At 51.7% G+C, this 12,548-nt stretch overlaps 1 protein-coding gene across 1 annotated transcript in view; it reads right to left on the bottom strand.

The window, feature by feature from the left end:
* Window positions 1–5,151: 5,151 nt before the first annotated feature.
* Window positions 5,152–12,548, bottom strand: part of BAZ2A (bromodomain adjacent to zinc finger domain 2A) — a 29,422-nt gene continuing 22,025 nt past the window's right edge. The window contains 12 exon segments of the mRNA XM_044915383.1: window positions 5,152–8,008; window positions 8,095–8,238; window positions 8,353–8,579; window positions 8,985–9,131; window positions 9,249–9,381; window positions 9,487–9,776; window positions 9,954–10,105; window positions 10,222–10,377; window positions 10,507–10,729; window positions 10,883–11,547; window positions 12,055–12,199; window positions 12,391–12,450. Coding sequence (XP_044771318.1) covers window positions 7,843–8,008; window positions 8,095–8,238; window positions 8,353–8,579; window positions 8,985–9,131; window positions 9,249–9,381; window positions 9,487–9,776; window positions 9,954–10,105; window positions 10,222–10,377; window positions 10,507–10,729; window positions 10,883–11,547; window positions 12,055–12,199; window positions 12,391–12,450 — 2,508 coding nt within the window. The 3' untranslated portion in view covers window positions 5,152–7,842.

Genomic DNA, 12,548 nt, shown 5'->3' with positions numbered 1-12,548 from the left:
CATATCCCAAAGAGACATAGTGCCTTGAGCTTCTTCTCATCTTTATGAAAAACAGTTTTTGATGTGTTGGACTTATCTGAGGAGGCTTTAAAAAATTTTTGTTATTTTAAAAAAAGTGCAGTGAGAGAACACTGATGAAGGAGTCCTATGGTGGGCCCTTATGTGGAGTTTAGTTATGGGCTTATTTTGGTGTGTGGGTGTGTGTGTGTGTAGGAGAATATACAGACTTTACAAATTTTGTTTTATAAAGCTCTTAGCTCACACATCCCATCTCTTCTTCACACATTTTATTCCTTCTTTCTCTCATCCAGACTGTTCTTTTTCTCTTTTTTATACAGCAGAGCCTGCCGACTTTGCCTTTTTTACAGTTTTTAATTTTGTGAATTTCTTTTTTGAATGAAATTTTCTAGGGACTTTTTTGGGGGCTGGGCAAGGAGCAGGTAGAACACTAAGCAGGCAATGGAAGTGGCTTTTCCTCCCTCTGCCTTGCCACATCCTGGGAGAAAAGACCAGACTTTGCCTTCAGGAAGCAGAGATGTGACGTAGGCTCATTAAGAGACACTCCCACAGTCTTTGGAAGCCATCCTTGAGTCAAATTTAGATGAAGAGTAGGTCTTCCCTGGCAAGTTCCAGAAGGGTGGGCTTTTGACTTCTGACTAATTCTTCTCACCACTGAGGCTAGCACCGTCTGAGGGGAAGTGTCTTCTCCAGCGACAGCTTTTCAGGAGTCCCTGCTCCCCTGTTTCCTGGAGGGTCTCCTTTTCGGCCCTGGGTCCCAGGGCCCCTGTCTTCCCTGCCCACGTCGCGGTGCTCAGAGCAGCCTTTGCAGTTATGACTGTGCTGTGGGAGATCAGCTGCTTCCTCTGGGCCAGTGGTTCTCAGGAAGGTGGTTTTGTCCCCTAGAGGCCACTTGGAAATCTCTAGAGACATTTTTGATGGCCTTGCTTGGGGCTGAGGGCTGTGTGCTACCGGCGTCTAGTGGCTGGAGCTGCAGGGACGCTGTTACACATCCTGCAGGTGCACAGAACAGCCCCAACTCCCCGCCCCCCGAAGAATTATTTGGCTCCAAATGTCGGTGGTGCCAAGGTTGCGAAACCTTGACGTAGACAGTGTTGTTACTGCCTCCGGTGCCAGAGGACCTGGTAAATTCCCACCCCAACCCTGGACGTGCAGGGCCTTTTGATACTCAGTGTAACTGGTTGAGAGGGACAGAACTGGGGTCCTTGAATTTTCCCCAGGCTTTGACCTTGGATACCTGCATACCGCGCGAGCCATCCTAGAAAGGCTTGTGCTGTTGTGTCCATGCTATGTGCGCGTGCGCGTGCGCGCGCGCGCGTTCAGCAGGGTCAAGGTGTGCGGATTGTTGGGGGTTGTGCGCCGTGCAGGGGTGGGAAGGGACAGAGCTCTCTGTAACTGTCCAGGGCAACCTGCTCTGCCCTGATTTGTTTGGATCCCTTTTCCAGGGACCCAGGACGTTAAAAATAATGTTCCTTCTTGTGGAAGGATGACAGGGAGCTGGGACGGAAAAGGGCAATAAACCCCATCCCATTATTTACAAGGTCAGCCATCCTTAAAAGCCTGTATTTCCCTCTGGAAGGCCCCATCCGCCCTGGCGCCGTGCCCGTGGGGACAGGAGGAAGCCTTTGCCCCTGTCCGGGAAGTGAGGTCCCGCGGCTGTCCGCTCCGGTCCCTCGCTCCCGCACCGGCAGTCCTGCTCCCCTGCACGGCAAGGTCAGGTGCTTTTCACCCGGCGGGCAGAAAGCCAAAGAGAGACGATGGAGAACCCGGTGTCTGCTAGGGCAGCTGTCGGAGAGGAAGGAGAGGACACGGAGGGAAAAGCAGCTGAGGTAGCAGTGCTCCGACAGAGAGCTCGCAGCCAGCTTTCCCTCCCCGAAGTGAGAGTCCCGCGCTCCCTGCCCCTAGGCTGCCCTTTTATGCGGTCCTGGAGGCAGGGGAGGTGGCTATGGGTAGGGTGTCAGGTGTGGAGGACGGAATTCCCACTCTTCGTTTCCTCATGGCCACTTCCCACCTCCGGAAGGGCTTCTCTCTTGTAGAGCAGCCCCCCATCCGGTCGCGTTCTAGAAGGGCATGGCTGGGCAAGTAGCTCTTGTTTCTGAGTCTCCAGCCCTGAGTCGAGGAAAGTATACCATAGATTTCTTGTCAGTGGCCTTGAAGAAGAAGAAAAAACAAATCCAGAATCCTGTTCCTCCGATTGCTAGTTTGGAGGAGGCTTGCTGGGCAGGCCACTGACAGCCCAGTGGAATGGGGGCCTTTCGGGTATGGAGACTTGTTCATGTGGCGCTTGCCTCTCCTTTGCCTCCCAGAACTTTTTTTTTTAACTTTATTTTTTTCCCCCAGAACTCTTGATTCCATTGTCTGTTTTTGCTTTTTTTTTTTTTTTTTAATGTTTAAATGGCCAGGATTTTGCTTTGTTTTAAATAATGGAGTTACCTTTTGTGTGTTCTTCTCATGTGACTCTCCCTAAGGGTTCTGTCGAGTGTTTCTGGTTTGGACAGGTTTGGGCACGGGAAGGGATGGGGAGCCTTGAGTTACTTTTGTAGTAGTTAATGGCGCTGTAGAATTTTTTGGTTTTGGGGTTACGCTCCTGTTTTTCCCCTAGTTGTTAGTTCACGTCTAACAGTTAGTTGCTAAGGTGAGGGAGTGGGGAAAGGGGAGACCGGAATGAGGGATGTTTTTCTCTCACGAAATAGCCTGTTGGCGGTAGTGCCAGGGGCCGTGTAGGGGGCCTGGGGCCGGGCTCTCTAAACGCTGTGCTTAGCGTCTTCTCAGTTGTCTTCATGGAGCCGCGTCACCTCTCACACCCCCACCCCCACCCCCACCCCCACCCATTAACAGACGCTTGTAACATCCTTAAGATACTTTGTGTTCTGTTTCCGTGCAAGTAGAGTATGTCCGAGTCCCTTCCTCAGATGGAGGCTCAGAGCCTGCCTGTCCCATCTCAGGTCAGTGTTCTTACTGTTCCCTTCACTCTCTGAGCTGATGTTCAAACCCTAAGCTGAGTAGACCTTTGGAGGAGGGTGTGGGTAGAGGGTAAGGAAGATGTGGGAATGGTGATAAGGAGAGATGTTATTTTTTAAGACTGTGGTTAACCAAAGAATTTGAAGAGCTGCCAAGACTCGGAAGCCCGGTGGCTCTGAAGAGGCAACGGCCCTTGGCAGGATCACGTAGGTAGGGGCGGTAGGAGGACATTACACTCGCTGAGGGTGAAGACTGGACTCGCTGCTCTACCCGCTCGTCCTGGGTTGGGCCACCTCAGCCCAGCTCCAGTCCTCTTCCTTCCCGCACTCTCTGGTCAGTGAGCTCGTTCACCCCGGTGGTGCCTGCGGCGCTCACTCCCTGCTCCTTCGGTGCCCACCTAAGTACGGCCTGTCGCTTTGCACCGAAAGGCCCTTGACAGGCCGAGCTGGCACGGGATGTTGCAGGGATCTGGCAGTTTAGTCTTTGGGGGCGGGACCATTGCTGCTCCGTTGTGCACAGGCTCCACCTTCTGGGGGAGCAGCGGCACTGCACCTGGGAGGGCTACTTGACCTTCTTAACCAGTGGCAATGAACTTAGGGCCGTGATCAGGTCTCAACTCGGCCGCAGAGAAGAGGGTGGAGGTGACGCAAGCCTAGGTGTCAGGGCTACGCGTTCAACTTGTGCCTGCTCGCACTCAGTCCTCCTTAAACCAACTACTCGATTTCTGTGTACCTGCATTTTAGGTCCTTCCGAGCATGAGCAGAGCCCTCGTATTTCCTCACCTTTCATTTCCCACTTTCTTTTTAAGGGAGGGTCTTCCTTCAGCCTCCAAGGCCGGCCTGGGCGCTGTCACCCTTCTGATCTCTGCTGACCTCAGTAGCAGTAACAGCATGCACGACCGTGCTCGTGACAAAGCGAGGCGCCCTCCTGCCCATCACCGTTGCTGCTTCTCCCTGCCGTAGCTACTGCAACCACATCCCAGAACTTTTGTCCTCGTGACACATCTACCTCACAATTTCACGTTCAGCGAGGGCACGGGCACCTGGTTTACCTCCTTCCTTCCCGTCATGAGCTGGGGGCTAGGAGGGGTTCATGATCAAATGCACTTAACTTTTGGTAATTTCTATTTCTGGACTGTCGTCTTTGGGACTTTTTGCTCATTACGCCCCCTAGAGTAGTGTGACCTCTTCAGTTCGGTCTCACTGTGGGAGGCCGGGGGCCGGGGCGTGGGGGGGGGGGGGGGGCCATGAATGATCGCCTAGGATCTTAACTAATGCTTGGGAGCCACCCCTAGGACCACCACCATGGGCGCCCATCTCAGAACTTGAGGCTTAAGAGAGTTGGCCAGTGGCCGCCGTGTAGCTGCGAGGTAAGCAAGTACCAAAGAGGGAAGCTGGTGTCCCTGCACCTGGTGTCGTCTGAGGGTTCACCGAAACAAAACTTGCAACCTGGAGGGTGGTGAGATTTCGCAGCCTGAGTAAAGAAAGTCCTCACGCCACTATTGGTGTCCCTGTCCCAACACATTTCTTGGGTGGTGAGTGCTTTCTTGCACGCACTTGTCATCTTGAACAGGAAATATTTAAACGCACGCATTTTGTACATTTTTTATCCGGAAGCTTCTAGTTTTATACTCTTTTCATGTCTATGTCAGTGCTATCTACCCTTCTAGTTTTTCTCCCTTTTTGACCCTTGGTATTTTCATGTTCCTTCCCTACAACTTGCTATAGCTCCGTTTTGTCTCATTTCAACTTTTGTCTTGAAATAAAACACGTAAGTCTACCCCCTGGTGTTTTATCCATGGGCAGAAGTTGGGAGGTTGGTGATGGGCCCGTATCTGCTACTCTGGGAACACAAGTTGCAGCTTAGGAAGCCAAGGTGGCGTCTCACAAGGCAAGGGGGAGGCACCCGGAATGGCACTTTGCTCAGGCGCCAGGAGCACTAAGAACCCGTTCCCTCCACATAAGCAGGAACTCTGCCGTGGATACCTCTTGTACGGCAAGGGCCAAGCTTGGAGGTTTAGGGACAAACCCTGGAAGGTTAGGAGCAGGTTGCTCCCCTGCCATCTATCTCCTACACCAGACGAGTCATCCTCGCCCTAATACCCAGTCTTCCCCTTAAGCAAGTGTGAGAACCTATGTTGAAGGGAAGATAAATACACAAGAGTCTTTTGAATCTCTATCAAATGTGGTTTTTATTTCAACTGACAAGCACTTTTCTACAGCTGCACTTGTGGAACATCACATGGCAAAAACAGGAGGTTTTTTCTCTAGACCTTTTTTTTTTCTTTTTTAAACCTTATTAAAAATGAGATTGGTCCTAAAAATATAGAAAGAAATAAATTTAAATTCACAAAAAACTGTACATTATCAAAAAGTCACTAAAACACCACATTTGGTTATATAAAAAGTCAAGTCCCTTTTGTTGTAAAAGGAACATGGAAACTTGTTGGTGTTGTTGGTGTGGTTTCTTCCTGTTACCAGACTGATAGAGGGGAGGGAAAACAAAGGGGCAGGGGGTGGGTTTTATTATTTTTTAACCTGCCTTCCCTACCAAATACTCTTATTTGTCAAGAAGAGAAAATCCACCTAGCTCGAGGGGCGGTGAAGATGAGGAAAGAACATGAGAAATGGCCCCTTTGATCATGCCCTACCCCCCCCCCCCCTTTCAGCCCCAACTTCTTCAAACTGAGGCTAGGACTCCACCCCATCTTAAGAGTGCCTGGTCCCTAGGGAAAAGAGATGGCGCTGGGAGAGGAACACAAAGAAGGAACATGGAGATTTCACTCCCCCGTCCACCTCGCCTCCAACAATAAAATTAATCTAGTACATTTTATACCGGGGAAAACTGCCATGGGGAAAAAAGAAGAGCCCCCAACTATAACAGTTCCAAACGTTTGACTGACACAAACTTTGTTACAGCGCAGTTATTTAGATAAAATATAAATATTTATGCATCATATAAAGTCAATTCAAATATTCTTCAATCCACCTCTTAAAAGCAAAAAAAAAAAAAAATCTCAAATAAAATTAAAAGTTTTGAGGTTTATCTGACAGAAAAGGCGACTTTAGAAATAGGCCATGGGGGAGAAGGGGGGCATAAAGGAGTAAGAGAGGGGCTGCCCCAGGACCTCCCCACACCGCCCCCACCCCCTTCAGTGGCTAACCAGTGCTGCCAGAAGTACAAGGAATGCTCCACCTCGCCTGGCGCCCCCTCCCCCACCAATGGAACATTTCTTGGACGCCTCAGCTCTCTGCTTGGGCCGGCCAACAGCCACCTCCCCAGTGCAAGTACCCGTAATCTCTGATGGGAGGGGCGCTGCTGAGCAGGAAAGCAGGGGGGCAGGGGCCCATGGCTGTAGCTGGGAAGTTAGCAGCTTTCCTCTCACATGCTGGGGCTTAACTTGGGCATAGTCACATGTAGGGCAGTGGTGGACCCAGAACCCCTCTTCCCTACTCTCTTGTGCTCTGGGGTCTCTGCTGCTGCTGGGGAAGGGGTCCCGGGTATGAAGTAGATAAGGAAAGAAAAGCACAACTAAACCCACAGAAGCTCATGGGATTAGGGAAAGATCCAGTTCTACCCCTCTCCCTACAAAAGCTTAAGACTCAAAGCTATTGAAAGGAGAGGGAGTTCCTGCTGAAAGATTGCACAGTTTGAAGAGGCTGGAACAGAAATGCCTGGGAGAGAGGAGACAGAGCCTTGTACCCAGAAAAACTGCTCCTGTGGTTTCCCAAGGACAAAAATGTGATGGTTTGAAACACTAGGGAAGGTGGGAACAAAAAGACACTTGGGGAAACTGGATGCCATCAAACAGCACAGGGGCACAATCACAGCATCCTCCCTCCCCCCCCCCCCCCCAGACACACACACACACACATAGACACACACACGCACACACACCTCTCTCTGAGGCCAGCTGATTGCTACCTGGCCTCCATCTTGGGAGTGCGCCCAAACTCAGCAGTAGTTGTCCCTGAGGAGTTCCCAAGAGGGAGGTTTGGGTAAGAGGTGGGGAAGGAGGCTGGAAGGCCCAGGGTCCAGGGTGCCTCCCTGCCCTCTCCCCAGCTACTGAGTTTCAAAAAAAGGCTAGAAACTCAGCATGTGAGGAGTATCCAACATTACAGAGGGGGTAGCTATTGGCAGGATGATGAGGACAGAGAGAAAGACAGGGACCTCTGAACTTCTATTTCCTTTGAGGGGAAAAAAGATTTGGGGGGAGGGAAAAGGGTAGAGGAACCCGTACACGATAGCTTTACATTATTGGATGAGAGAAAATCTTAAAAGTAGGGAGAGGAGGGAAAAGGAAAAATTGAGAAAGTGGGAAGCAGGGAAGGGACTGAACATGGAAGCAGCATGTTCAGGGCCCGGTGTCCGGCTCGACACACTTGGGAGTTAAGTCCACTTTACTGGCCGTCACTGCGGGTCCACACACAGTACAGAGTGTTTTTCGGTTTCACACATTCACTAGAACTATTGCTATTGTTAAATAGCCCCAGAATGCTGGGGCACGTACAGGGAAGGAGAAGAAGGTGGGAGGAGGAAGCAGGGACTTCTTTCCTCCTCCTCATTTTAAATTAGGAAATAAAACAGAAAGGAAAAATTCTTTCTTTCTTTCTTTTTTTGGCTTTCAGTCCAGAAGGACCTCATCTCTGCCCCTCTTATTTGAGGAGCAAGAAGAGGAAAGGGAAAAAGGGGTGTAGGTAGGGGTAAGAGGATGTAGGGTGCTGCCAAGGGTAAGGTCAAAAATCAGGCTGAGATCTCTGACTTGAGTCTGGACCCAGGGCAGCATCAGCAGGTGAGAATGGCAGGGTTTTTGTTTGGAGGGCAGGGGGAGATGCCACGAGGTGACTCCCCACCTCCCTTGCCTCACAGATTGGCCTGTTTTCCCTGATAAAACTCCTCCCAGCGGCTCTCGAAGAAGCGGCGCATGATGTGCCCAGCCTTGCCCACTTCAGAGTCATCCTCATTGAAGGTCTGGCAGTTGTCAAAGACCAGGAGCGCATCCGCTGCAAACTCCTCTGAGCTGGTATACCTGGGCAGAGGGGGAGGCAGAGCTGTGAGCCAGGAGTCGTCACGGGAGTAACACAATAGCCAGGAGACATGCTGATGTCCACCTACCCTCCCCGGAGCAGCCGCTCCCGCATGGTGGAAAAATCCATAGGGTTTTTGATGATGCGCCGGTACCCGCTCACCAAACGTGGGTTCACGGGCTCCAGGAATGGCCAAGCTGCGTCATGGGACTCCATCTCCATCAAGATAATCCTGTCATTAGAGGGACAGGGATGGCTGCATCTCGGGAAGCAAATCCACTGACCCCTCCTAGTCCTTACTATGGCAAAGGTGGAGCCAGTTGTGCCCAGAATTCATTCGACTCACTCGCAAAATGTGAGATCACTGTGGTGGTTCCGCATGGAGAAGCGCCGCCGCTTGGCGGGGGACAGCCCTTCTTCTGAGTACCGAGGCACTGCTGGGCTCTCTCGGCCCCTGGACAGTACCCGGCGTCGGCGGCCATCACCCTCCGCGAAGTTCAGCTCGTAACTGCTTTTCCGCTTCTGACCTCGTTTCGGGAAACCAGGCTTCTGAGTGAATCCTCCCTCTACCTGCTGAGGATGGGAAAAGGGTGAGATCAGTAACAGCTGGAGATGTACTCTGCTTGCCTTCCAGTTCGTTACCATCCCTATTTGTCTAAGTGTGACTGAGGCTTCAAAACACTTCCACGCATCAGCCAGCATGTGCATCTACTCACATAGTCCAATAAGGTAGGTAAAAGGGAAAATACAATCATTCCCCCTGTACAGAAGCAAGCAAGCGAGGCTACAGAATTTAAGTGACTTGTTCCAAGAGGGACCAGAATCCAGGTCTCCCAGCACCTAACCTGGAGCTCTTTCCAAGGGGACACTGAGGCATGGTAGGAAGTGCTGCTATCTGCAGGATTGGTGACAAATGGGATGAGAAAGAACACCTCTGACTTCTGCTTGGGAGTGGGAATGAGAAAGCAGAAGCCTTACCTGGGCCAAACATACAGCACAGAACCAATCTCCTTCTGGGACAGCCTCCATCTTGGGCCGATGGCAGTAAATGTGGCAGCCACGATCACATCCATCACAAAGCAGAAGAAACTCATCGTTGTCACCCTTCCGGCAGACGAGACAGGTCTAGACCAAGGGTATGAGGAGGCAAGGTGAGCCCTCAAGCCTCTGCCTGCCGGTGACCCCACTCCCCCCATGAGCTGGCTGCCCCCTCAGCCTTCCCAGGCTCTCCCAGCCTCTTACCACTTTGTTGACGGACTTCTCCCAGGCAATGGACCTCTCCAGCTGGCCCAGGCACAAGCACACCTGGGCTGCACTCCGGCACCGCTCAAGTGTCTGGCGCCAGGCCCGAATGCGAGGGGTGATCTCGTAGGATCTGGGGGGGGGGGGGGAGAGAAAGTGGTGATCTTTGGATGAGGAGCAGGATCCATTAAACGTATCCCTTCTCCCCAAGACCAAGAATGGGGGTTGGGGCACTCACATCTCTGTTGTGGTGCACTGGGGGGCACCACTGGGCGTGCTGAGCAAGGCTTTCTCCAGTACAACCTCATGAGCTGGCCAGAGGGGCTCCCGTAGATACCGCCGCTCCACATTCTGCTCAAGGGCAGCGAGGCGCATCACAGCCAGGTCCAGCGGGTTGGTGGTTTTACGCTGGGGTGCCAGTCCTTCCCTACCTCGGCCTCTCCAGGTGATATCCTCCTGGGAGTCAGGCAGATGCTCACAGTAGGCCAAGTCTTCCCGAGTAGAGTCTGGGTTGGGACATGTCCAGCCCTGCAGGTGGGAGACAGGAATAAAACTCATTGTAAAGGAAGAAAATTAAGTGTAGAAAAAATCTAGTGTCATAAGAGATCACTTGTGAAGTGAGGACCCAGGGTTTTTCCTAACAGAGTACAAGAGATGACCGCCTCCCCCTCAACAACTTCCTCCCCAGTACCAGCCCTAGTGTACCCGAATCTGCAGATCAGACAGGATAACCCGTTGTTCCAGCTCCTCTACCCACTGAAGCACAGCCAGGTCTGTCTCATAGGTCTTCTCTTTGGGGGACCAGCTCATAATCCCTTCTTGAAAGGCAGGTAGCTGACTAGGCTCAAAGATGGGGTCTGACAACACAGAAGGCAGAGGGAAAGGCCCATCAATGAGGCCACTGTCCGCAACAGCAGCTCAACATTTATCCCTGGGCTCTTTAGCTCAGGCTGGGTCAAAGTATTTATCTTACCTGTAGAGGGCCGCAGGCAGACTTCCTGTAAGAAGTCCCTGTGCTTGTTGAGGTGTTTGTGAAGTGCCTTTTCTCGGATGCCTCGGGGGTGCAGGGCCTTGAGCGTAGCATCCAGTGTCTCAGGATCTTGGATGCACCACCAGCCAGAGCACATCTCTGTGAAGAGTTCACATATGGGGGGGGGGGGGGGGGGGGGGGGGGCGGACACCAGCTATGAATCCTATGGCCCATGTCTGATGCCACTCCTACCTATACTCTCACCCATGCCACCTCAAGGGCACTCACCAGGGGGGACAGGCTGGGCTGTCAGCTGGGTTAGATAACGCTGTTCCATCTGTTTGAAGAACTTACTGGGGGGTCTCCCTCTCCGTTTTGGCTGTCCTAGCCCTGTGAGAATCTGTGATGTGCCCCCAGGGTCTCCTGTTCGTCTCTTAGAGGCCATCCCAGGTAAGGGGGTAGAAGAGAGCTGTACTGGAGAACAGGGGTTGGCCGCACTGGGTCTATTCATCTGTGAGATGAAACACAAGATGAGGGCATTTTCACATTTATAGGACCCTAACGGCCCTATCCCTTCCCCCAGCTTCAGCACAAGCCCGCACCCAGGCACTACAGCCTGTGGCAAGATGAAGTCAATTGCCTACCACTAATTCTGGCTACTTACTGGCTTGGAGGAGGCAGGCTGCTGAGGGGAGAGAGTAGGCTGGTCCTCAGAAACTGCTGGGGGTGGTGTAGGGGCAGCATTGCAAGGCATCTGGGCTGAGAAGTTAAACCAGGGAGCTTGAGAATCAGGGATGGACTCTGCCTCATCAGGCTCTGGCTCCTCCAAGGGTTGTGATGGGGTTGGGTCCAGTTTTCCAGGGCTGCTGTCAGGTGTGAGGACTGAGCTGCTCAGCAGGGAGCCGTGGCTCTGAGTCTGGCTCAGCCAAGACAGGAAAGCTGACTGGCTGAGGTCATGCTGGCTCTGACCCAAGGACAAGGGGGAGCCTTCTGGCTCCAGGAACCCATTTTGGGGCTGAGGATGGAGCTGAAGCTGGGGTTGGGGCTGGAGCTGGGGCTGAGCCTGAAGCTGAGGATGGGGCTGAATCTCGGGCTGAAGCTGGGCATCGGGCTGTTCTGAACCCTGACCCCGGCCAGGGGATTTCAGGTGCCTAGGTTGCAGAGACCCAGGCTTAGTTTTCCGAGGTCGGCCTCGGGCCCGGGCAGGAGTACTGGCAGAGGTGCTGGAGCCAGTTAACTCCTTCTTCAGGGAGAAGGGGGCTGGGCTGGGAGCTGGATGGGCTGCCACTTTTAAGGAGTCAGTTTCCTGCTTTATCACATCCTCAGGAACTGTAAAGAGAAGTGAAGAGTTTAAAGCATCACTAATACATAAGGGGAAGGAAAGAGGGTATATAAATACAGGATAGACATTTTCTTTTTCTCTTGGACTTAATCCGCCCCTTTGAGATTCAATTGGGAACAACTTAGATGCCAATGAACCAAGTGTCCGGGAAAGAAACACTATTCTCCCAAGTAATCAAGAAGCAGCAGCATAATCATAAGCTAACATTTATTAAGAACCAGATAGATGTTAAACACTATCCTAAGAGTATTAACTCATCCTAATCCTCTCAACAGCCCTATGAGGTATACCTATTATCATCCCCACTTTATAAATGAAGAGACTGAAGCACACAGCAGGTAGGTGGGAAGTCTCACCCCACAGCCTGTGCTCTTAACCACTATGCTACACTGATTCTCATAAAATGAAAGAAACTCAAAAAGACTTGACAGAGAAAAAGGAACTGGTTAACTCTGTTAGATAGGACTCAATTCAGGCTCCCATGAAACACCTACGTAAGCTCTCCTCTGTTCCTTCCACAAAGATACCAGCCAAATAGGGCAACACCCAGTAGCGGCGTCTATAGCGGTCCTGACCCAAGGAGACGGCCCGAAGCATCTGGGATGAGTGAAGCAGCTTTTTTCGAAAGAAGAGCTGACGCTGGGTAGGCAAGGGAAAGAAAGAGGTATAAAAAACACATTTCCAAAGAGTGACTCTGTCCAATACACGGGAGCTGCGCAATGGCTCTCAGCTTCCCTAGAAAATTGATCCCATCTGGGGCCCAACTCACAAGGTGATAAATTCTCTCCCAGCCCACATCCCCAGATCCTGGGAGGTTAGAAGCACAGTACCTTGCTTAGTTTTTCTATCTGGCGCTCTAGCTCTGGGATGCTTGATGCTGTGGCATCAACCTGTAGAAGAAGCAAATGGACAATGAAAGGGAATTATTAGATTCAAGAAAGACAAATAATCTATTTCCAACTCCCACTGTCCTCAGTGTGGGGCTAGT

The sequence above is a fragment of the Neomonachus schauinslandi genome, chromosome 5, assembly GCF_002201575.2.
Source record: "Neomonachus schauinslandi chromosome 5, ASM220157v2, whole genome shotgun sequence".
NCBI classification, from domain to species: domain Eukaryota; kingdom Metazoa; phylum Chordata; class Mammalia; order Carnivora; family Phocidae; genus Neomonachus; species Neomonachus schauinslandi.
The sequence above is the reverse complement of the archived record's forward strand: the minus strand, read 5'-3'. Positions and strand labels throughout refer to the sequence as shown.